The sequence below is a fragment of the Propithecus coquereli genome, unplaced genomic scaffold (assembly GCF_000956105.1).
Source record: "Propithecus coquereli isolate 6110/MARCELLA unplaced genomic scaffold, Pcoq_1.0 Scaffold180, whole genome shotgun sequence".
NCBI classification, from domain to species: domain Eukaryota; kingdom Metazoa; phylum Chordata; class Mammalia; order Primates; family Indriidae; genus Propithecus; species Propithecus coquereli.
In genome coordinates this window covers 2,541,305-2,565,547 of record NW_012142746.1, presented here as the reverse complement: position 1 = coordinate 2,565,547, position 24,243 = coordinate 2,541,305, and the positions used below count along the sequence as shown (strand labels likewise).

The 24,243-nt window shown below is 50.1% G+C and overlaps 1 protein-coding gene across 2 annotated transcripts in view; it reads left to right on the top strand.

Annotated features, from left to right (window-relative positions):
• NOD2 (nucleotide-binding oligomerization domain containing 2) overlaps nucleotides 1–18,524 on the top strand; it is a 32,780-nt gene extending 14,256 nt beyond the window's left edge. For both annotated transcript variants that reach the window (XM_012642624.1, XM_012642625.1), the window contains 8 exons: nucleotides 5,511–5,594; nucleotides 5,798–5,881; nucleotides 8,285–8,368; nucleotides 10,227–10,310; nucleotides 11,143–11,226; nucleotides 13,342–13,425; nucleotides 15,686–15,769; nucleotides 17,207–18,524. In XM_012642624.1, the coding sequence (XP_012498078.1) occupies nucleotides 5,511–5,594; nucleotides 5,798–5,881; nucleotides 8,285–8,368; nucleotides 10,227–10,310; nucleotides 11,143–11,226; nucleotides 13,342–13,425; nucleotides 15,686–15,769; nucleotides 17,207–17,279 (661 nt within the window). In that variant the 3' untranslated portion in view covers nucleotides 17,280–18,524. The remainder of the gene's footprint in view (nucleotides 1–5,510; nucleotides 5,595–5,797; nucleotides 5,882–8,284; nucleotides 8,369–10,226; nucleotides 10,311–11,142; nucleotides 11,227–13,341; nucleotides 13,426–15,685; nucleotides 15,770–17,206) is intronic.
• The last annotated feature ends 5,719 nt before the right edge of the window (nucleotides 18,525–24,243 follow it).

Below are 24,243 nucleotides of genomic sequence, written 5' to 3'. Positions count from 1 at the left end.
TGTTGCTGGGCACTGTTGGCCGGGCACGGGGGGACTGCCACCACTGCGGTTAAGCGTGGGAGCACCGAGCTGGGGTCCAGCAGTCGAGGCCCGGCCCCGGCTCTGCCACCGTTCCGCACAACCCTGGCCAGAGCCCTTCCCCTCGGGGCCTTAGTGTCAGTATATCGTGATGACAGCCACACTTTACTGCGTGGCCCATGTGCCAGGCACGGTGCAATACTTTCCACGATTACCTTATCTCATGTCCACGGCCACCCTGAGCTACGGTCAGGGACAATAGTATCTCCATTAACCTTGATTTGAGGCTTACACAAGTGAAGTAACTTGTCCAGGTCACACAGGAAATGGCAGAGCTGGTTTCACAAATCACATCTTTCTAGTTCAGTCCCCTGCTCCTCGCGAACAAGCTGCCTAGGGACGTGCTTTCGCGGCTCCGTGAAAACCTTGAGGCCACGTGCAGAGTTCTGTGTAGTAGGCGTTGTCCTAGGAACCGCCCCGGTCAGAGGCGACTTGTGCCTCCTCAGAGACTTTCGCACGTCAACAAGACGGGAATTTCAGGACCCAAGAGGTAGAAAGTGGCCGCAGAGCTTTGTCCACTCTTTTAGTCTTTAGATGTCACAGAGTTCAAATGGGACTTTGGCGTTTCCCGCGTTGTTTTGACCCCCTGGTAGAAGATGCGAGGCTTTGCCCCTTGGGCCGCCTGTGTCTCTGAACCCCTGGGCCTCTTTCCATGTCTGGGGGCAGGTGAGGGCAGAGGGCTCCCCGACTTCCCTTCCAGCTTTGAAAGGGGATGTTCTGCTCCCTGTTTAGAACCTACCAGAAAGCAGAAGTTGTCGATTACAATTCAAATCTATTCACAGCCTCCTGGGGCTTTGGGCTACCCCCAGATGACCTTAGTTGACCCAAAGCAAGGGATGAGCCTCTCCTTGAATATGTTAGGATGGTATGTCTTCTCTGGGGCAAAGCAGCAAGATGTTTCTTTCTCCATGGAACAAACACATGGATATCTGCTAGGAACTGCACAGTGACTTTTGTTAACCCTCACACAGGGACCGTGGCCATAAGTTTATAATGTAATAATAATGTCCTATGTAACATATTGTACACAGTTAACATATGGAGTATGTGTATTATGTATCATTAATATGAATACGAATATGAACATACCCATCGGGGTCTTGAAGGAAACAGATGCCACACTCAAACTGGGTAATTTGAGGAGAGTTTAATAAAGGCACCGTTTGGCAAGGCGGGCAGGAGTTAGGAAGAGCTGGAGGGAGGGTGCAGGAACCTGGGGCTAGTAAGCGTTGGTGTTGGGGGCAGTGGGTAGGCCCGAAGGGGCAGGGGTGTGAGGACTTGTGAGCCGGGAGGAAGGTGTGGGGAGAGCTGCATTTCCTAGGAAGGAAGAATCTTGATATTTTGAGTGGGAATTTGTGTACCTGTCTGTTGGAGCTATTACCCTGACAGAAATACGAATGTGCATTGTCCTGGGCGGTAGACCCATAGATGTTACCAGGGTCTCAAAGGGGTCCTTGAACCCCAAGAGGCCAGGCATCACTGTCCCCATATCTGGACAATCCTCATAGGTTAGTCCATCCCTAGAATTCTTGAATGGACCCTCCCTCCTCAATTAGGGACGTCCACATCACCCCCAGGGTGTGCAGAAGGGCTAGGGGAGGCTGGGGGTCTGTCTCTGTTTTCAGAGAAAGGTGAGGATGGCCTGGTTCTAGCTCTTGGGGTGCGCACACTACACTACAGTGTGTAAAGGCGCTTGTTGGAATGCAGATTCCTGGGCCCAGCCCTAGCGATCCCCATTTAGTAGGTTGGGGACAGGGACCCAGGAGTCTGTATTTTTAACAAACATCTCTGGTGATTCTGATGCAAGTGGGTTCACACTGTGAGAGCTGCAGTCTGCAGCAACCAACTTGATTTCCCATCAGCAATCAAAGTCCTTGAGCAAGTTCCACTGCTCTTTACCTTTCGTACACTAAATGAAGTTGCTGCATGGGCACTTCCTGTGTGTGTGTGCGTGTGTGTGTGACAGAGACAGAGAGACAGAGAGACGGGGGGAGGGAGGGAAAGACGGAGGAGGGGAAAGGAGGGAGGGGACAGGCTCCCCTCCCACAGCGCCAAGCTGTATCTCTCCCACTTGAAGGGTTTCCATGCCAACCAAAATCCCTCTAGGAAACCCCATACGCAAAGTGCCCCTATGTAGGTTTCTTTAGATCCTGGCTCTCTCTGACTTTAGGGCGATGGCTTTCAAAGTTTTCTGACTGTGACTCACAGTGAGACAGAGAGAGAGAGAGAGAGAGAGAGAGAGAGAGAGAGAGAGGGAGAGAGAGAAAGGTACACCAGCATGTAAACTTGAAACAAAAGCTTCACGAAATGACTTTCCCATATTAACTCTGATACACTCTGCTGTCTTCTCTTCTGTTCTATTTCAGTTTAAAAAATGCTGCTCAGAACCTTCAAAATTGGTTTCATGACCCACTAACTGGTCACACAACCTGAAAATCACTGCTCTAGAGAGCCCATAAAAGGCATAAGGGAGAGGCTGTGTAATGTCGTGGTTGACAGTGGGATTTGGAGCCAGACCGCCTAGGCTCAAATCCCGTAGGCAACACAGATCAGTAGCATTTCTACATACCAGTAACGGTCAAGCTGAGAGTCAAATCAGAGACTCAATACCATTCACAATAGCTACAAAGAAAATAAAATACCTAGGAATATACTTAACCAAGGAGCTGAAAGATCTCTACAAGGAGAACTACGAAACACTGAGGAAAGAAATTGTGGATGACACAAGCAAATGGGGAAACATATCAGGCTCATGGATCAGTAGAATTAATATTGTTAAAATGTGCATACTACCCAAAGTAATTTAGAGATTCAATGCAATTCCCATCAAAATACCAATGGCACGTTTCACAGATCTAGCAAAAATAATTCTACACCTCATTGGGAACCAGAAAAGAGCCCGAATGGCCAAAGGAATCCTAAGCAAAAAGAACAAAGCTGGCGGCATTGCATTACCAGCCTTCAAACGATGCTGCAAGGCTATAGTAACCAAAACTGCGTGGTATTGGTACAAACATAGAGACATAGACCAATGGAACAGAACAGAGAAGCCAGATGTAAAACCATCTACCTATGGCCAACTGATCTTTGACAAAACAGACAGCAATGCACACTGGGGAAAAGAAGCCCCATTCAATAAATGGTGCTGGGAGAATTGGATAGCCACGTGCAGAAGAATGAAACAGGATTCATATCTCTCACCACTCACAAAAATTAATTCAAAACGGATAAAATACTTAGATGTGAGACATGAAACCATGAGAATTCTAGAAGAAAATGTAGGAAAACCTCTTCTAGACATTGGTCTAGGCAAAGAATTTATGACTAAAACCCTAATCACAATTACAGCAGAAACAAAAATAAATAAATGGGACTTGATTAAATTGAAAGGCTTCTGCACAGCCAAGGAAATAATCAATAGAGCACACAGACAACCTACAGAATGGGAGAAAATATTTGCAATGCACACATTTGATAAAGGACTAATAACTAGAATCTACAGAGAACTCAAATCAGCAAGAAAATTAACAACCCATTAAAAAGAGGGCAAAAGACATGAACAGAAGTTTTTCAAAAGAAGATAGAGAAATGGTCAAGAAACATATGAAAAAATGCTCAATATCACTTATCATCAGGGAAATGCAAATTAAAATCACAATGAGATTAGAATGGCTTTTATTAAGAAGTCCAGAAACAATAGATGCTGGTGTGGATGCAGAGAGAAAGGAACGCTTATATGCTGTTGGAGGGACTGCAAATTAGTACAACTCTTATGGAAAACAGTATGGAGATTTCTTAAAGAACTCAACGTAGAGCTACCATTTGATCCAGCAATCCTACTACTGGGTATCTACCCAAAGGAAAAGAAGTCATTTTATCAAAAAGATAAAATGCTACACTTGAATGCTTATTGCAGCATAATTCACAATAGAAAAGATGCCCATCAATCCATGAGCGGATTAACAAAATGTGGGATATGTATGCCATGGAGTACTACTCAGCTGTAAAAAAAGGATGAATTAATGCCTTTTGCAGCAATTTGGAAGGAACTGGAGACCATTATCTTAATCGAAATATCTCAAGAATGGAAAAGCAAACACCACACATACTCTTTAATAAATTGGAACTAACTGATGGGCACACAAGCACACAGAGGAAAGTAAAAGTCACTGGAAATCAAGTGGAGGGGATGGGGAGGAGGGGAAGGGCAAAAATCCACCTAATGGGTACTATGAACACTATCTGGGTGTTGGGCACATTTATAGCCCGGTCTCAAGCCATGTATCAAAAACATCTGTTCCCCCTTAACATTTTGAAATAAAAAGAATTCTGTATGTGCTGTGCAACCTTGGCAAAGTCACTTCACTGGTCTGTGCCTCGGTTTCTTTCTCTCTAGTGAACATAACAATAGTGCCCACTTCATGGGATTGTTGTGAGGATTAAATAATGTCATTACCTAGAAGTGCTCAGGCCAGCGCTGGGCACATAAAACGCCCTGTAAATGCTAGTGGTCATGTGTACAGGTGACTTTGACCATGCGCCAGACGCTCACAGGGCTTTATGTGCGCAGCCCGGTGAGGTTGGCGATGCTATTCTTCCCTTTTTGTGGGTGGAGGGGCCAGCAAATAGCTAGTAAGGGGCTGATCGGGGTCAGAACTTTCAGCTAAGGGACCGCAGAGCCTGTCAACCACTGAGTCTATCTTCAGGTTTGCCTGAAGATAAAGAGTCATGTGCACGGTTGTTAAAATATACAGGTCCCCAGGCCCAGCCCCATACGTAAGGAATTGCCAGCTCCAGGGGAGGGGCCCGTGAATCTATATTTTAGGGAAACTTTCAGATGATCGTGTGATCAGGTGAGCCTCGGGAACAACACCCAAGAGGGTTTTCAGAGGGGGCTTGTCGGGCAGGGTATGGCCTGTAGGAGTGGTGTCTTTGGATTAAGGACTGGTCATGCCAGTTTCGAACGTTTTGGCCACTCTCTGCCACCGGGTCTGCCATCTGCTGGCCTAGGTGCTGATAACCACTGTCCCCCCCGGGGCCAGCCTGTCTCATTCCGGCTGCACTTGTACCACCTATCGGCTCCTTTCCACCGTGGACCCCTTGGTGAGGATGCTGTGATCATCGTTTTCCTTTTACAGAGATGGAAGCAGTTCCTCCATTACCTCTGTGACTTCCTCAGGCTTCCAGTGTTCTTTAGTAGGCGCTCTGGGTCCCCACTTCCTGGCCTGTCCCCACCAGAGTATACCATGTCACCTCCCTGGCCAGGCATGGAGGAGGTCTCCACTTCTCTGGGACGCTCCATTCTTGTGGTCATTCCCGGAAGCACACATACGGGCACGTTGGGGATGAGTGGAAGTCTCTTCTGGGACTTTGTGTACTTTTTCCTGTCTTATCAGCTCCATTTTCAAATGTATTTATTTTGTCTTTTTTAGTTTGCGAGATAACAACATCTCAGACCGAGGCATCTGCACGCTCATCGAACACGCTCTTCGCTGCGAGCAGCTGCAGAAGTTAGCGTAAGTCGGCCTGGGCTGGGGCGCTGGGCCCCGCGTCCCCCAGTCTCACCCCGGGTTGTGCCGCCTGGGCAGCTGTGAGTGAACGATGCAGGGGGGGGGTGTTTGCGTGACCGGAGGGTATAGGCGACTCGTGCCCGGGGGAGTGGGCAGCCCTGGGATTGGGTGCCGTGTGTCCATATCTCCCCTCTGCTGGAACTTCACAGTCTGTTCAACAACAAACTGACCGACGGCTGTGCACACTCCATGGCCAAGCTCCTTGCCTGCAGGAGGAACTTCTTGGCATTGAGGTGAGCCGGGGGCTTCCCCATTTCCTGGAAACTACTTTTTTCCCCACAGCTGAGTCAGTCTGGTCTGGTCTTGGGCTGGCCCTGCCCGCACTGGGCTGGTGATGTCTTGACTCAACGCAGGGGAAGTGTCCCATTTTGAGCAGGATTTCTCTAATGCTGTGACCTCCCCAGCCAACTCTGGACTGCTCTGCTGAGGGCTTCCTGCCTTTTGATCTTTAGCCCTCAGGGCAAAGAAGTGTTTCCAGGCCGTTTTCCTTCCTGTGTCTAAGAGCACGTCCAGCTGGGGGAGGCATACACCATCAGTTGCCACCCCAGCCATGGCAGCCACTTCCAGAAGGGTTCCCCACTTGGGGAAACATGTGAGGTTTGCACTCCCTTCCGGGAAGTCTCCATTTCTGTTGCCCCCGAGCCTCCCAGCTCAACTAGAGTCTCTCCCCGCCTGGCGCCATGACATTGCCCTCCCGCCGGTTCCTGGGTTGGCCTGGCTTCTCTGTCTCTTGGACATTCCTGCCTCCTGGGATTGGAGGCAGTGAAAGGAGACAGAGGGAAGGTTTGCCTCCATCCATTCCTGATGGGCTGCCTTTGGGGATGGGAGCTGCCATTTTAGAATTGCTGCCACGTAGCTCAGTCTCAGCCAGGGCTGCGGAGGCCAAGACTGCAGGCGCCGATTGTACAAAGCACTCTTATCTGCCGCCACCACTGGCTCCCCAGACCCACAGACCTGGAGGAGGCTGTGGCCATCCCTGGGCTGGCCCATCCCGTCAGAAGGGTGCTGGACTCAGAATTGGAGGCCTGGGTTTGTGGCCAATAGTGTGGTTCCCCCTTTTATGCAGGGGACACGTTCCGAGACCCCTAGTGCGTGCCTGAAACTACGGATAGTACTGCACTCTCTCTATATTATGGTTTTTCCTACATATACATACCTGTGATACGTTTAGTTTATAAATTAGGCCCAGTAAGAGATTAACAACAATAACTAATAATAAAATAGAACAAATACAACAATATACTGTGATCAAAGTTATGTGAATGTCGTCTTTCTTTCTTTCTCAAAATATCTTACTGTACTGTGCTCACCCTTCTTCTTATGGTGACGTGAGACGATAGAACGCCCGTGTGATGGGCTGAGGGAGGTGAGTGACGTAGTGACTGCGATACAGGGGTCGGCCGCTGTCAACCGGACGTCAGAAGGAGGATCATCCGCTTCCGGTGATGCTGGATCGTCGAGCCATGACGATGCTGACGGTCGGGTGTCAGAAGTGGATGGTGTCAGTGACAGCCGGGCAGGAAGCTGCACTGTGTGGACGTGCTGGACCACAGGGAGGACTTGTGTCCTGAGTGGGACAGAGTGGGGTGTGGGATGGCTCGTGATCAGAACAGCATGCAATTTAAAACCTACATGTTGTGTATTTCTCGAATTTTCCACTTAATATTTTTGGATGGTACTCAACCACGGGTAACCGAAATCATGGAAAGCAAAACCGCAGATGAGGGGGGACCACTGCACCTTGTTGCAGACGGGGGTGGGGCTCTGGAGCCATGCACTAGCAGGGGCGTCTCCTGTCTCAGTCAGCCTGCGGGAAGTGGGCCTTGGTGCGGACACCGTGCTGCTGGATTGCAGACCTTAGTGACCTCCAGGGAGCTGAGGTTGGAGACTGAGAGGCACCGGCTCATGGCTGCCACACACCAGCTGGAAGGGCACAATGGTACCTGCCCATCAGGGTTGTCCTGAGCCCGGTAGCTCAGAGTTCTTTGAAAAGGTTATTATTATTCCAGGAATATTGTGTTATAGCATGCTATTATTCCAGGAATCCTAGGGTTGTGGGTGCGAGTTTTGGGGACTTCTTTGAAACTGTCTGTCTGGATTTGGGCGGGGCTGGAACTTCCCTTGCTGGGGTCCTCCCCCACCCCCAGCTTTGGCCCTGTCTCCCTCCCTGACTCCCAGAAGGCTCAGCGGGAACCCCTCCTTCCTCCCAGCCACTGGGCCTGCCCCCCAGGCCTCTTGTGGAACCGTAAGTGCTGCGTACAGCAACGGCGGATCTGGGAAGGCTGTGGCGGGGTCTAGACCAAAGGTGGCCGAGAACTGGAGGGAAAGGTGTGACAGTGAGTCACCCTCGCTCCCCTGGGGAACCACCTCCCAGGACAGCTGCCTATTGTGGCTCCTGCCCAGACCTGTCACACTGCTTTGCAAAACAGCTCCCCACCCCCCTTCCCTTTGCTGGTGGAAAACGAAGGGTGGGAGCCGTTGAGTGAGCCTGACCACGCGGGAACAACACAGGCTGCGGCTGCCGCGTCCTGGAGGGGTCCTCCAAGCTTTCTTCCCGCGTTTGCCCACCCAGGGCACTGGCGGTTCTCTTCTCCTGGCCTCCCCTGGGCTCTCTCAGCCTCTGTCTTCTCTTCCAGGCTGGGGAATAACCACATCACCGCCGCGGGCGCCCGGATGCTGGCCGAGGGGCTCCGGGTCAACGCCTCCCTGCAGTTCCTGGGGTAGGTTGGACTCCCGGAAGAGGGACCTACACGGAGGGGGTTGAGACTTTTGAGGATTTAGGGGCTTGTGAAACTCTTCCGTCAGGAGGCCACAGAGGTGGCCTAGGTGACAGTGGGAGAGAGTGGGCGGCCCCTGGCTGCCTCACACTGGCTTCTTCACCTGAAAAACAGGAAGTTCAGGATGGCGGGGCGGGGGAGGGCAGTGCCTGTGAGCTGGTGACGGGAAGCCTCTGGTCCTGGGGGTGCTTGGGGCTGCGCTGTGGCTGCACATTGAAACCACTGGGGAGCTTCTACAGAACGCCGTTGCCTAGGCCCCACCCCAGACCGAAGAAATGAAAATATCCAGGTGCAGGGTCCAGATATCAGTCATTTTAAAAAGCTCCCCAGGGCATGTGCAGCCAGGGGTGGGAACCACTGACCTGAGAAAGAGAAGGAATTGGGGACGGGAGCCCCTAGGACAGGAGGGGGCTGTTCCCCAGACTGCAGGGCCCCAGAGTGGGCTGCCTCTGTTTGCTGTATAGAGTGAGGGCCACCCAGGCTTGCGCTCCTGCTGTCCCCAGCAGCTGCTCTCCTATCCTGTCATGCCCTGGTGTGAACTGGGGTCCATTTGACAAGAACTGGGGGTTTTAAAACCTGAGACTGTAGGAAGAGAGAACAACCTTAGGACCTGGATGTTACAACCCATTTCATAGGTGAGCAAGCTGCCCACAAGCTCAGTTTGAGCCAGGAACGGGATCGTGATGTTCTAGAAAGCAGCACCTTGTTCATGCTGCGTTAATAGCAGCAGAGTCTGGAACAAGGAGGCCACAGACCCACCAAGCTCTCTTCTGCCTGAGGTCACATCTGCCACATCTGGGGCATTTACTTCTCTTCCAACACATATTTCTTAGGGCACCTGTCTGGGCCGGCACTGTGCTAAAACCCCCAAACACTATCATATGAAACAAACAGTTCTGTAACTTGCTTTGTTTTATTTCTTTTTATAGTTTTGCTTCATAGCATATTATAGAAATTTTTTCAGGTCTTCATTACCACATTTTTAAAAGAAGAACTGCCTGGTATTCCACTGGTTAGATATCCATCATCTATTTAACTGGTCACCTGTCGATACACGCTTAGATCGTTTTCAAGTTTTTTGCTATTTCCAATGTCCTATCCCCAGAGCACAGAGCAGCATTGACGTTTAGCCAGAACTCAATGAACATTCACCCAGTGAATGACAGTGGAGTGAACCTCCTAGTCCAGCCGTCTTTGCTTGCTTGTGCACATACATGTCCAGAGTAAGGCGCGCTGTGGACAGTGGCTGGGTCAGACGGCCTGAGCTGGGCTCTACGTTTTGAAAAGGGATGTTTCCAAATCACAGTGATTCAGAGGGGGATGACCCAGAAGGTAAAGGAGTTCAATGCCATGAAGTATTGCGGGTGTTGAGAAGCAGCAAGAGATGAAGGGCTGGCGTGGGAGGAAGTGCCAGACTCACTCTGAGTGGGCACCAGGGGTAGCCAAGGCCTTGTAGGTGGAGTTACCAGGAAGCAGATCTGAACTAAATGTCAGGAAAAGCGTTACAATGTGTGACTTGCTCTTGAGATCAAGTTCCCCTCCCTGAGGGTAAGGGTTAGGTGAGCTTCTACTATTCTACAAGTCTGTAATTTAAAGCGGCTGAAAACTCTGGGAGAAGTTTGGTCAACCCACAAAAAGACGGAGGCAGGTCTATTTTGCTGGGTCCAGGTGCCCCGGTAAGACCTCTCTGGGATGGGGTGGTCCTGCCCCTCTGGCTGGGGCTGCAGATATATTAGAGCATGTCTAGAACTCATATCAGGTACTCACTAACACTGTCTGTTGACTCTCGTGGCCTTTTCAGGTTCTGGGGCAACAGAGTGGGCGACGAGGGGGCCCAGGCCCTGGCTGAAGCTTTAGCTGATCACCAGAGCTTGAAGTGGCTCAGGTAAGCTTCAGAGGCTGTCCAGCAGTTGTCATAGAGGGAGCCAGGTGAAGGGAGAGCAGCTTGGGCCAGTTTTAAAGGTCTTTGAACTTCGTTTCTGCCTCCCTTTGTTAGGCAATAGAGTAAGGAAGGAAGAAAGACCACTGGATTTGGAATCGGGACAGATGAGTCTTTCTGGGTGACTTTGGAGATGTCCCTTGCCTTCTTGGGGTCTTGATTACTCAACTGTAAATTGAAGATCTTGGGCTGGATCAGGCACCTTTTATCTTGAGGACCGGCTCCGATCCACTGATAGTAGCTGCCCAGTGCTCCATGTTGAGAAGGATTCCAAGGCTGCTCCTGGGCTTAAAGAACACTGTAATCAACTAGTGATGTCTTGGTCAGGCACAGTGCTCACACCTGTAATCCTAGCATTTTGGGAGGCCCAGGTGGGTGGATTGCTTGAGGCCAGGAGTTCAAGACCAGTCTGGGCAACATAGAAAGACCCCATTTCTACAAAAACTAAAAAAAAAAAAAGCCATTGTGGTGGTGCATGCCTGTGGTCACAGCTACTTGGGAGGCTAAAGGTGACAGGATCGCTTGAGCATAGGAGTTTGAGAATGCAATGAGCTATGATGATGTCACTGCACTCTACCCAGGTGACAGAGTGAGATTCTGTCTCAAAAAAAAAAAATTAGTGATGGCTAAAAAAGACGTACAAAAAGAGCACTGTGATCAATTAGTGATGTCTGAAATGGAACAGACTAGGAGAGTGCCGTGTATTTGCTGTTCACATTAGCTTGTCTCTCAGGGCCTTCCCTGCTCTGACATGCTTTTATCCCGTGATTACATCCAGCCTGGTGGGGAACAATATTGGCAGTGCGGGTGCCCGAGCCCTGGCACTGATGTTGGAAAAAAACTCTGCACTGGAAGAGCTCTGGTGAGTTTGGGGGCTTCCTTGCTCTGGGAGGCAGATAACAGCCTACTTGATGGCCTGGCCTCAGCCATCGGAGTAGCTGTGTGGACGGGACGAAGGTGGATGCCTGAACGATTGGCTGATCATGTTTGTTGTTATGTGTACTAAGCGGCATGAAGCTTATGGAGCATGGTGTATGGGTGCTATTTCTTTTTATTTAATGAAATGTTTTGGCTTGCTGCTTTGTTTAGTGCCTCCCCATGGCATAATGGTTAAGGACACAGACTCTGGAATCAAGCAGGCAGGTTAAATAACAATCTCTGAATCTTAGGTTTCACACCTGTAAAATGAAGGTAAGAATGTTTCCAACTATAAAAGATTTTTGTAAGAACTTAATAAGGTAATACCTGTGAAGAGCATAATAGAGTGCCTGGCATATGTGTGAGTGCTCTCCATGGATGTTAAATTGTGACAGTGGCAGGGTTACTACCACTATTACTGCCACTTCTACTGCTGCTACTACAACTACTGCTAGTACTATGACTGCTAACACAATAAAGTTGTGTTGTTTCGAAGTGAATTTGAGTTCCTAAGAACACTGGGTATTAGAATCCGGGATCACTTTGGAAGGCAGAATGGAGTTTGGGGCAATTGAAAGATGAACTTTCAATCATTCTTATACGTTGACCTGAAGCTTATTCCAAGTTTTCCGTCCTTTGGATGCTACTAGTACAGTTTTCTGACATGTCTGGGCCATTCCAGATTAGATCAGGGAGATAAAGTGCTGAATGGTTGATTTTTCCAAGAGGCAGAAAAGCACTGAAACACACGGGCATGGCCACACACAGATACTGTGGATGGACCTTGGGTGTGGGCAGGACCTGCCAGCTCTACTCAAGTACCATTGATTATATCCTGATTGGATTTTGCCACTTGGAATTTCTTAGTAGAGGCGCTCTTCACTGTGAGGGCATTAGACATGACCACTGTTACAAGAAAACCTTCAGACAAATGAACTTTAGCAGAGTTGGTTTGAGCAGGGAGCGATTCATGAATCAGGCAGCACTCAGAACCAGTAGAGGTTCGGAGAGCTCCACTCAGCAACACGGGCAGGCAGTATTTACAGACAGAGAAAGGAAGTGCTGTACTGAAACAGCTGGACTAGGTACAGCTGGGCATTTGCCTGACCTGGTCATGGTGTGGTGAGGCATCTGCCTTAAATAGACATAGTCTGACACTTGGCAGCCTGTGATTGGCTGAAGCCCGGTTGCTGTGATTGGCTGAGACTCAGCTATTTGCTATAAGGCTGTATTCTTAAATTAGGTTGCAGTTCGTTTACATGCTAAGTTAGGTTGTGGTTTGCCACGTAGGAACTCAGAGTATGGCGGCAGCCTCAGGCCAAATTTAATTTAATTGAACACTAGATTAGGCTGCAGGTGATAGAAAACCTCCATCTCCGGAGGCTTAAACCAGGAAAGGGTTTATTTTCCACGTGCAGGCAGTCTGGAGGTGAGCGGTGTGCGCTGGTAAGGTGGCTACGGGAGGCCAGCAGTGGCCTCGGCTATCTCTTTCTCTTTCTGCTCCACCATCCTCAGCCTGTGGCTTCGTCCTCGTGGTGGGCTGCTTTGTGATTGCAAGGTGACTGCCCCACCCGCAGCACTGTTCACGTGTTCAGGATTCAGTCTGTATACCCGGGAAGGGCAAAAGGCACTGACCGGCTGGGTTTCTCTCCTTTAAAAAGTATTCTCGGAAGCCTCACCTGTCAATGTCCCCTTGTGTATCTGTGGCCAGGTGTTTGTCACTTGCCAACTCTGGCTGCAGGGGAGAGTGGGGAAGGCAGTTTTCTCACCAAGCGCATGGCTGCCGCTAACGCAATGAGGCCCCCACTAATGAAGAAGGAAGGGAAAATGGATGTTGGATAGCTGGGGCAGGAGGGAGCTTATTATGGAGAAGAACCCTGGAGTGAATTCTCATGCAAAAATGTCCCTGGAACTTTGTCTGTTCTTACTTTTTCCATAAGTTGGATTTTCGGATGTTGGATTTTCTAAATGGGGGGACACATGGGTGAACCTTTATTGGCATCAACGTCCATAATAAACGTCATCCTATCAACTGGATTTTCCCTCTTGCTCTTGCCAGCCTGGAGGAGAACCATCTCCAGGATGAAGGTGCATGTTCTCTCGCGGAAGCACTGAAGAGAAATTCCAGTCTGAAAGTCCTGAAGTAAGGAGGCTGCGAGCAGGAGCCAGGACGACAGTGGCTGGCCTGGGGAAGGGCGTTTCCGCACCAGAGATTTGGGCAGCTTCCTGCCCTGGGTAACTCGCACGAGCTGGCCTGGCAGAAAACAGCTTGTCTTGGTCAGGGCAGACAGGGATTCCAGGGCAGGCTGTGTGCTTGGGAGGTGGTCCCAGCAAATACGGGGGGAGAGTGGTGAAGTGAGGCAGGGAAGGGAGGTTACTGAGCCGGTTGTCACTGAGGGAAGCTGAGCTCAGTACTGTTGGGCTCCAGGAGCCAGTATAGAACGCACCTGGCTATCTCCGCACCCAAGGGGCAGGGAGCTGGGTGTTTATCATATATTGGGTTGTGCTTGGGTGCCCTCCAGCTCACCCCTACGTGGCTCGGCCTGCTCCCGGGGTCAGGAGAGTGGCCTCAGGCAGAGTATGGCAGGTCTTCCCAGCAAACAGGGAGCGGGGAGAGGGTGGGGCACTGTGGCTTCCTAAGGTGGCAGACTCAATGGCCAGGGACGCATGCCACAAGGAGATGGACGGTGGATGTGAACAGAAGTCCAGCTAGTGACCGTCATGAGCTTGTGTCCGTGCTTTCTGAGGCTGGTGCCGAAGTCCCGTCTCACAGGGAACTCGGGGAACCACTGATGGCTCCTTTTGCTAGAGGAAGGACGCATCTCCCCTGGCAAACGTGGTCTGAAGGAAACACTTGCCTTTAGAGACAGACAGACTGTCTCTGTGAGCGTGTCGGCTTTGCTACCAGACCGCCATCCCCTCTGGCGACGCTTTGCGGGAGCTTTGCGGGAAGTTGCCGACTGTTTGGGGAAAACACTTCCGCTCATCGCTGGGGTGGAGGTGGGCTGGGAGTTGGGGTGAAGCCTGGATTTGTGTGAGCCGGATGCCAGCTTTGCACGCTGGGGTCCTGGTCCATTACTGACCAGCAGGGATGCGGTGAGTTTGCCTTTCCTCGTTGTCACAGACTCGCCCCACTTGACCCCAGCGGATGCCAGCAATGGTACTGGGGTTGTCCCGTGCCATCTTGTCACCTGCCTTTTTATTCAGCATCCTGAACTGTATCATCTCCCACAAAAATTGAAGTTCTGATATATCTTTAAAAAAAAAGAGAGAGAGAAAGAGAGAGAGATGCCTGCATTATTCTTTTTCCAGGCTTAGAGTTGGTTAGGAATCCAGGCTCGAGGGCCAGACAGTCGGGGTCTGCTCCCCAGCTCCACCCCTACCAGCCATGTCCCACCCCTACCAGCCATGTCTCCCTGAGCAAATGCCTCAGTTGCCTACAGCGTGAATAGAGATAATGCTTGGACCTTCATAAGCTTGTGAACATTTACTGATAGAGTGTAGGTAACCAACTGGCACCTAGTAAAATCTCAACAAATATTGGCCATTATTAGTAGCAATGCTTTAGGGTCAACTTGTAAGAAGTTCCTAAAATTGTGGGGTGGGGGGAAGACAGGGAGAGGACATTATCTAGAAGGCCCAGCTATAAGCAAAGGAGCTTCCTGGGGGCACGTGGCTCTTCCCTCGCTCTCCCTGACCCTGTCCCATCTCCCCTCCCCATTTCCAACCACCTCATACTTTGTCTAATCTCTTTCCCTGTGCCCTCAAAGCCCCGCAGATGGAAATATCACTGTCCCTTGGTTATTCCCCATCAGTGCTACCGCACCAAGTGCTTTAGACATGCAGAGTGTGGGAAGTCTTCGCAGCAAGCAGGGGGTGGGGGAGGAGTGGGGAGGCACTGCAGCTTCCTCTGGTGGCAGACCCAGTGGCCAGGGGCCTGTGCCAGGAGGAGATGGATGGCAGATGTGAACAACAGCCTGCCTAGTGGCCGCCACAGGTTTGATTCTCATACTCCATGAGGTGGATACTCTTTGGGGCCCGTTTTACCTATGAGGAAATTGAGATTAATTTACCTGAGATCAAAAAGGAAGTGGTATAGGTTGGATTTGAACCCACAAAGTTTGGCACTGAAATATAGATATTTAACCACTATGCCATAGCACCTTTCTAAGAAAGGGGGCTACTTAATTAGATAAACTAATCTGAATGGAACAGAAAAGGGTGCATTTCACTTACAGCATCGCACCTTTGCTGATGAGCTCGTTGGGGATCTCAGACTGGAGAGGGACTGTCTCGGCGACTGACGGGCTCCAGTAGGCTGGCTCCGGAAGCGTCCTTTAACTGGATGGTCTCAAGAGGAAAACCAAGAATCCCTGAAGCTCACCATTCCATTTTCTTTCCAGGCTGTCCAACAACTGCATCACCTCCCTGGGGGCAGAAGCCCTTTTGCAGGCCCTTGCAAGGAATGACACCATCCTGGAAGTCTGGTAAGGCCCCCGGGCAGGCGTGTTTTACCTCTGTGAGCCTCAGTTTTCCCATCTGTCAAAGGGGGTGAGGGGAGAGAGGAATGTCAGAAGGTCAAAGATCCCTTCCGATTCTGACATTCAGTGTCATTCTGCACGTGGTGGCTCTAGTTCTCTGTCAGGGAAAGAAGACACACCTTTAAGCAGGGAGCAATGCTTTCATTTTAAAATCTTGACTGCTTGCTCAAAAACTTCTCTATTCTAAGCAATAGGGTAGGAATGGGGGTGTGGCTGAAGAATGAAAAGAAAAGAAGGGAGAAGAACCCAGCTCCTGTCCTCCTGGGCACTGCCTCTGCCTTCAAGGTCCCGGATGTTGTGTCGGGCCCTCTGCGGTTCTGGAGGGCGGTTACACAGCACGGGAACTCTTGCACTGTGTCCACGTCTGTGTGATTAAAGCCGTAGTCCTTTATGTGTTTGAAAAAAGCATTGAGTCGCAGCCTCCAAGTTCGTCCTCCTTGTTTCCGGGTATTGGTTCATCACTCAGATAATGAATAGAAACGAGTCCCCTGGTCTAACATGCTTTGTGTGAATGTTACTGTATATATTCCAGGCACTGGGCTACATACCAGTATTTAAAAACTAGGAGATTTCCTATAAAAATCTATATCTCAGGGTTTTCTCAAAAGAGCTGGCGACTCTGGAGCCCCATTCACAACGCTAGTAATTAACCAGCGTAGAGGGAGGGGCAGAGCCACCAAGCCACAGCCTTTGACCAGTGCCTTTAGATCCTCATCCCTGTAAGCTTGTGACCTCTGCTTTAGACACACAGGCCTTGTCCCTCTCTCAACAAGCACATCAAGGCAGCGCAAATGTAGATATCAAATGACGAAGTTAAAAACAAAAACTTCAAAAATCTGTCCTGTGATAGATTTTTCCTTCTGTATGATCATATCGTCCCTGTAGCCTGCGAGGTCGTCAGGTTCTGGGTAAAGTGTGGGTTCTTTTTTGTTTTTGAAACCATTACACAGTCCTAAAAAAATGTCATTCTGTGTCCGGGGAGCAAACCAGCGTCAGGTTGATATTTCAAGGGTTCTGATGTTGTTTGCTGCCTGTCGGTGGGGCTCGGGAGGGCACCGGGACTTGCTCACTCCATTCTTGGCAGATTCTGTTGTTGCCTTAAAAAGAATCCCCGGCCTTGGGGAGTCTGTGGCCGGCTGGGTCCCGGCCTGCGGACTGTCTCCCTGCAGAGTCACGGAGCCTCGTTCATCATGCAGCATGATTCATGAGCCGCCCTGGTTGACAGAGGGTAAAAACAGCACAGATGTCCCTCCCAGGAGCGCGGCAGCGGGGCCGCAGGGTCAGCCCGTCCCAGGCATGGGTTGGAAAAGTGGCAGCTTCCGTTTGAAAGCGCTGCTCTAATTTTGTCCTCACTCAACCCTTTCTTCGCTTGATCTCCTTTAGGCTCCGAGGGAGCACTTTCTCTCGAGAGGAAATTGAGACGCTCAGCCACAGGGACGGCAGACTCTTGCTTTGAGGTCTCCAGGGGATGTTCCTCTCTCGGTTTGTTTGTGAGCGAGCCGTGGGTTTGGGCCCCAGAAGCTGGATGACATCTGACAGCAGCCTGTTCAGATCGGGCCCCCTCCTGCCCAGGGCTGAATCCGTGTTCTAGGAACACACCAGGTCACCTTTATTCTGGCAGAGAAGGAGCATCAGGGCCCTCCAGAATAGACTTTTCCCAAGCCTACTTTTGCCATCGACTTCTTCCCCAGATTCAATCCTGGGATGTACAAGAGGAGCAACCCCTCCTCCGGAGCATGGGGCTGGCCTCCCGTTCATCTTCCAGGGTTCTGCTCTGGGTCAATGGGGCCCACGGATGTGCCTGTCAACTGAGTGTCTCTTGGTGTAGACACCTGGCCTTGTAAGAGAGACCCACTCCTATTCCTCATGAAGAGAGGGGTATTCAGGAAGCATCTTTCCATCACATCGACTCATGGACCGTCCATCCTGGCCATTCCCCACCTCTGGTTCCTCCACTCGTCCTGGTCCTGCACATGCTACTGCCTTGGAGGCTGAGATACAGAATGTCAGTGATCTCAGCGTTCATATTTCACTTACACACTCTCAACCCTGGCACCCAGGGTGGGAAGGGCTGCAACTTAGCCTGTTCTTCTTTCTGGTGCTTAAGACATCCTCGGAAGGGGGACACGTGACAGCCATTTGTTCCCCAAAACATTCTGGATTTGCAAGAAAAATATGACCACACTCCAGCTGGTATCACACGTGGACTTTTATTTCCAGTGAAATCAATTACTCTTCAGTTAAGCCTTTGGAAACGGCCCCACTTTAAAAAGCTCCAAATGCAGCTTTTTAAAATTAATCTGGGCCAGAATTTCAAACGGCCCCCTAGGCTTCTGGTGGATGCCTGTGAGCTGAACTCTGACAACAGACTTCTGAAATATATCCGTCAGAGACAGTTCCATTTTATTTGTGCCAGAACGCTTTAGGTTATACAGTTAAGGATTGAAAGTTTACAAGGGCAAAATCAGGCTCTTCCTCCTAAGCAAGTGTCTTTCTGGATTATTCGAAATGATGCATGTCGAAGCCTTTGTAAATTGTCAGGTGCTGTGCAAATGTCATTATTTTAAACATTATTATGTGTGAAAACTGGTTAATATTTATAAACTACTTTGTCTTATTCTCCCAAGTTTATACTTTTGTAGACAACATGACCGTGAACTTTATGCTGTAAATAATCACAGAGGAATAAATTATGGAGTCACCGCAGCCTTCTTCATTGTGACCAAACGTTTTTAAATATTCCTACCTAAAAGTTGTTAAAATTTAAAGCACGATTTTCTACTTGAATGGGGAAAAATGATGTGTTCAACCAGATAATTTATTGCTTAAGGCAAGAGCAATTCTTAGAAATAACCTGGCAATCAAAACACATTTGGCTTCAGCTCAGAAAAGTCTAACCCGGCGTGAAGTTTCAAGTTGTGCGGGACCCTCCCGGTGCCCGGCCTAAAAGGCTGCAGCACATGTCAAAAGGCCCCTCCGCCTCCCTCAGTTCTCTCCAAGTGGCTCCAGGAGTCTTTACCAGGGCAGAGGTGGAGAGGCTCTCCGCGGCGAGCGGTCCACGGGCCAGGCCTTGCATTGCAGTAATTCTTAGCTGCATTTAATGAGCAAGGACTCAGGTGGCCGCTCAGCGAAGCGAAATCCCAATTCCTTGAAAGGTGTTGTGTGTGTCGGGCCCCCCCAGTGCCGCAGCGTCTCCCTGGCACCTCCTGCGTCTGAGCATGTCTGCGGGTTCTCTTTGTTGTTGGTGCTCTGTTCTGTGCAGACCGTTGTTTCTGGGACAGAAGATTGGGAGGGAGATGGAGGGGGGTCTGCTTTCTCCAGGAGCAAACACAGCCACCCATTTGCATAGCACTGTATTGTGTTATGAATTCATCTTCCTTAAAATGAAAAAATTCAGCAATGATTAACCAGTTATGTTAGGAAAATCAGTGGATGGACACAACAGATGCTGTCCTTGTCCTCCAGGCACTTAGGTGCGGGTGGAGGGAGAGGCTGGCAGAAAGCAAGTAAACTGAAAAATACGTGAAATAAGGTCTTCAGACTGTTGAGGGTTGGTCCAAGACAGGTTCTCCGAGGAGGTGCCAGGTAAGCTGTGCCCCCAAGAATGAGAAGGGGCTGGCCGTGGGTAGAGTGAGGGGGAAGAAGGGAGCATTCCACTCACCAGCAACAAGCTGCACAGAGACCCTGATGTAGGAAACAGTTGGATGTGCATGGGAGGTGGAGCAATGGCCCCTGCAGATACCCACATCTTAATCCCTGGGACCTGTGAATGTCGCCTTGCATGGCAGAAGGGACTCTGCAAATGTGATTAAGTTAAGGATCTTGAGCTGGGAAGATTACACTGGATTACATGGTAGGCTCTAAATGCAATCACAGCGTCTTTATAAGAAGGAGGAAAGGAAAATCTGACACAGGAGAAGGCGATGGGACCACTAAAGCAAGACACTACACTGCAGACTTTGAAGGTAGGAGAAGGGACCGTGAGCCAAGGAATGCAGCTCGAGAAACTGGAAAAGGCATGGAAACAGATTCTCCCCTAGAAGCTCTGGAGGGAGCATAGCCCTGCCTGCCTTGGTTCCAGCCCATTTGGGACTTCTAGCACCCAGGACTGTAAGAGAATAATTTGTGTCATTTCCTACAGCAGCTGTAGGAAACTAATGAGGTATGTTTTAGGCAAACTAAGGGAAGGGTGTCACTAGAGGGGTTTCCAGAGCTAGGTAGGACCAGCTCAGGAAGGGCCTAGGTGGCCATGGTGGAGTTTGGTCTCGATCTTAGAATAATGGCCAGCCATCGGAGAGGTCTAAGCAGGGGAGGATGCAACACAATTTACGGTTAAAGAAGATCTCTCTGGCTCCCAGCTGGAGATGGGGCTGGAGTACAAAGGGGTGAGGGTGGGAGAAGTAGAGAGACAACCCAGGAGCTGCTGCAGGCGAGAGGCAGTTGGCAGCGGAGGGGAGAGAAGAAGGTGGATTCCAGAGACATCCCGGAGGTGAATTCCCAAGGACTTGCAGACGGATTGGATGAGAGGGATGAGGGGAAGGGAGAAATCCAGGATGACTCATAGACTTGGGATTTGACTGGGGCACTGGGGACGGCAGGTAGGACACAAGTGCGGAAGTGGGGGAGAATTCTGTTTTGGATTGTCAAGTTCGAGACACCTACGTGGAGAAGTCAAGTGGAGACGTTAAGTAGTAGCAGTCTGGAGCCCATGGGCGAGGTCATGGCCAGAGATAACAGCATGGGCAGCGTCCTCCACATCGAAATGAGAATGGGGCCCTCGAGCCTGGATGACATAACCCAGGGAGCGATTATAGAAAAAGAAGAGGTCACAGGGCCCGGGTGAGGGCACCGAGATCTGATTACTGACAGAGTTCAGCGTAGGAGGAATTTCCTAACTTTCAAAAGTCCAGCAGATACCACCAAAAGCATTCTGGGCCTGGCAGGTAACTAGTGAACTAGGATTCTTGATTTTAAGAGTCTCTGATAGGGAGGTCACCTGAAAGGTATGTATGTGCTCGTGGCCAGTGGCTTAGCCAGGAGCAGACAGATTCCAGTTTTGTGGCTAAGAATATATAATTCTTATGCACAAAAAAACAAGGTATTAGAGCAGGAGAATTTTTAAAAGAGCCTCAGACTTTAATTATATTCACCATCATCCTGGGAGAAAAAAGATGCCAATCTGAGTGTCCTCCCCCAGCCATTGCACCAAAACAAGATGCCGAAATGAATACGCCCCACAGAAATGTGAGAGGTGGAATCATATTCCAAGCGGGCTGAGTGGAGACTTCATTCTATTATTGTACCAGGACAACTCCATGCCTCCCTCTCCACTCAGGTGACTGGTCCAGCCCAGTGGGTGAAGCACACACACAGGACAACACCCTGGTCATGCCCCCGCAGGAGAGAATGCACAGCCCCGGGCCCTGGTGGTAGGTTACGGGTGAACAGGAAGGTCATAAAGGATGTTCCCTTGGAGAGGCTACAGCTGGGCAGGCAGGCAATCCAAGATCTTTGGCTTGGGCCTCCCCAGGATAGTTTTTTATTGTTCTAAATTTAATCCCAATCTATTGTCGTTTTCCCAACAATCCACAAATCCAGTCCTCTAAGCATTACCCCTCCTCTAATCACTCATCCTGAAAATCCTTCCTCTTGGGAGCGCTACATCCCTTTTTCATTTGTAATAACTTCTTTCTCACCATCTTCAGTTCCACATTCCTCCCTACCCTTCCTCGTCTGCTCTGACTGTATCCCCAGAAAACAAGGGGCCCCTTTGGGACCCCCCCCCTCCTGGATTACTGCATTGGCCCCCCGACCAGTGTCCCTGTTTTTACCTTTGACCGAAGGGCGTGAGACTATTAAAGCATAAGTCAGATCAGCCACTTCTCTGGTCTGAACCCACCAGGACTTCCTGTCTGGTGCAGGGCAAAAGTCAAGGTCTCATGCTGACCTGACCCAGCCCTGTGTCTTCTCTGCCTCACCTTTGCCACTCACACCGCCTTCTCTGCGCTCCGGCCTCACCAGCTACTTTGCTGTCCTTAATCAGGCCAAGCACATCACAGCTTTTGGATCTTTGCACCTGCCTGTTCTCTCTTACAGGAACACTCTTGCCCCGGACAGTGGCAGGGGTTTGCTTCCTCATTTCCTTTGGCACTTTGTTCAAATGCCACCTCTTCGAGGGAGTCCTTCTCTGAACAATCTACCTAAAACCGCAGTCCCCAGCCACTGCCTACCCTCATTAATATTGTCTTCTTGGCATGCACTACCTGAGACACGTTCGTTTCTTCCTTCTCCTGGCTTGTCAGCTGCATGAGGACAGGGACCAAGCTCACTGTGGTGTCCTCAGAGTCTAGAAAGGTACCTAGCCCAAAGCAGGTGCTCAGTACACTTGACATTCATTTGGATGAAGAATCCACTCTACTTAAAGGGGGCAGAAAATAGACGTTGGGTGGACTGTAAGACTGAATCATCCTTTTCCTGATGCCATTAGTGTCTCCTTCCTAAGGGAGAAAGGTTTCCCGAGACATGGGACCATTCCTAGTGCATCAGCTGCCCCAAATAGGGTCCAGATGTAGCGCGGAGTTTCCGATAAAGAGCATTAAGCCCTTTTACTCTGTGTGTGTTTTTAAAAATCAAACATAGAAATCACTTGTCATTGATACCAGCAAATGGCTCAAAACAGGAGAGCATGGATTTATAGTTCAGCTGGATTACTGGAAAGATGATTAAAGTAATCCCTTTTATCTTATCAAAAAGAGCTTTTGGGTGACTAGAGTAAAAGCCCCTAGACAGAATGCTTCGTTGCACCTGGAGTTTCCCTTCTCTGAGAAGTAAGTACATCTCGGGCGCGGAGGACTCTCAACTCATCATCCGTTGACCAGAACACTGCACTGTCCCGTGGACAAAGCGCTTGTACAGTACAATTGCTGTGGGCTACCTGATCCAGTTAGCCTAGCCCCTTGGCTCAGTGCTCATTCTGAGCACCCATATTTACAGGGCTGGTGGGAAAGTGGCCGAGCCGTGGGAGGCTGGATGAACAACAGGAAGCTGCCATTCCTGAGACAGGGAGGCAGAAGGATTGCAGGGGTGGGGATATCAGGATTTCACTTTCGGCTGTGCTTGGTGGAGACGCTGAGAAGGCGGTAGGACGCGGAATGAACACCACACTTGCTGAGGCTGGAAGTAGGAAGTACCTGCGGTAGGTGGGGAAGCAGGGGGCAGGGTCCAATCACTAACCATGACCAGTGCTGCTGAAGTCTCCTTGTGTCCCGACCTAGGCCCCCACCAGGCTATCTGGAGCTTACCACCCCCTGCGGAGAGAGCCACATTCAATTCAGAGGCTTGGTGGGTTCCTGCTGTGTGCAATGAGAGAGCTGCACAGGACAGTTTAGAAATACAGTTAACTTCCCTGTACAACCCTTCAAAGGGTTCCCATTGCTCTTGGGATGCAGACCAAGCCCTGGCCCCGGCTGCCAAGGTGCTTCTGTGCCCACACTTTCTGTGCTTTGCTTTTTTTAGTTCCGTCAACAGGGCATGCACTTTCTGTTCCCTTTGTCTAGAGGGCTTGCTTCCCCTCACTGCCGCTGCCTGTTCTCTTCCTACCTTGCCTTAAAGGTGACTTTCTCACACAGGCCTTTCCTGAGTGCCCAACCACCCTTTAGGTGTGCACAGAGCAAGTCTCCTCCTGAGACTTACCATAGCCATAATTAAGCAAATGATCATGCAATTAGTTGTTTTCGTGGGCCTTTCTTGCCACAGGCAAGGGTGGCATTTTGCTTGTATAGTGCCATTTCCTGGTACATGCCCAGTAACTCAACCACCGGTTACAGGAACCCAGGGCCAGGCTGGGTGGAACAGACTGTGGGGGTGGGGATTGACAGAGGCACTCTGTGGGGGCTGGAGCCATCAGCAAAGACCCCTGGATGAGGCTGGACTTTGGCTGGGCCCTACACAGAGGGAGGATTTGGAAGGCAGAGAGGGTGGGCATTTCAGTTGAAGGATCCATTTAAACAGAGGTGAAAGGAACCCTGGCTTGGAATCAGGAAAATCAGGATCTCAGCCCATCTCCTGGGTGACAAGGGGCAAATTATTTTCCTTCTCTGGACCTTAATCTCTCATCTGTAAGATGAGAGGCTGGTTTATCAAGGACTGCAAGTAATAGCACCATGACACAATTTCCCCATCTCATACCCGGGCAGACATCTGTCTTCCCTGTGAGCCTGAATACAGCTTCCGAATTATCTTTAACACAATGTTCGAGGCAGCCATTACCAATTGACAGGAGATGGCAACTGAAATAAATTCCATTTGTCAGGCTTGGCTTGGATGAAGATCTCTTAGATGAAATCAGGCCCTGACACTGTCTGATTCAGTGAACGTGTGACAGGAGGACAGAGGGAGGTATCTGACCACTGTTGGTGGAG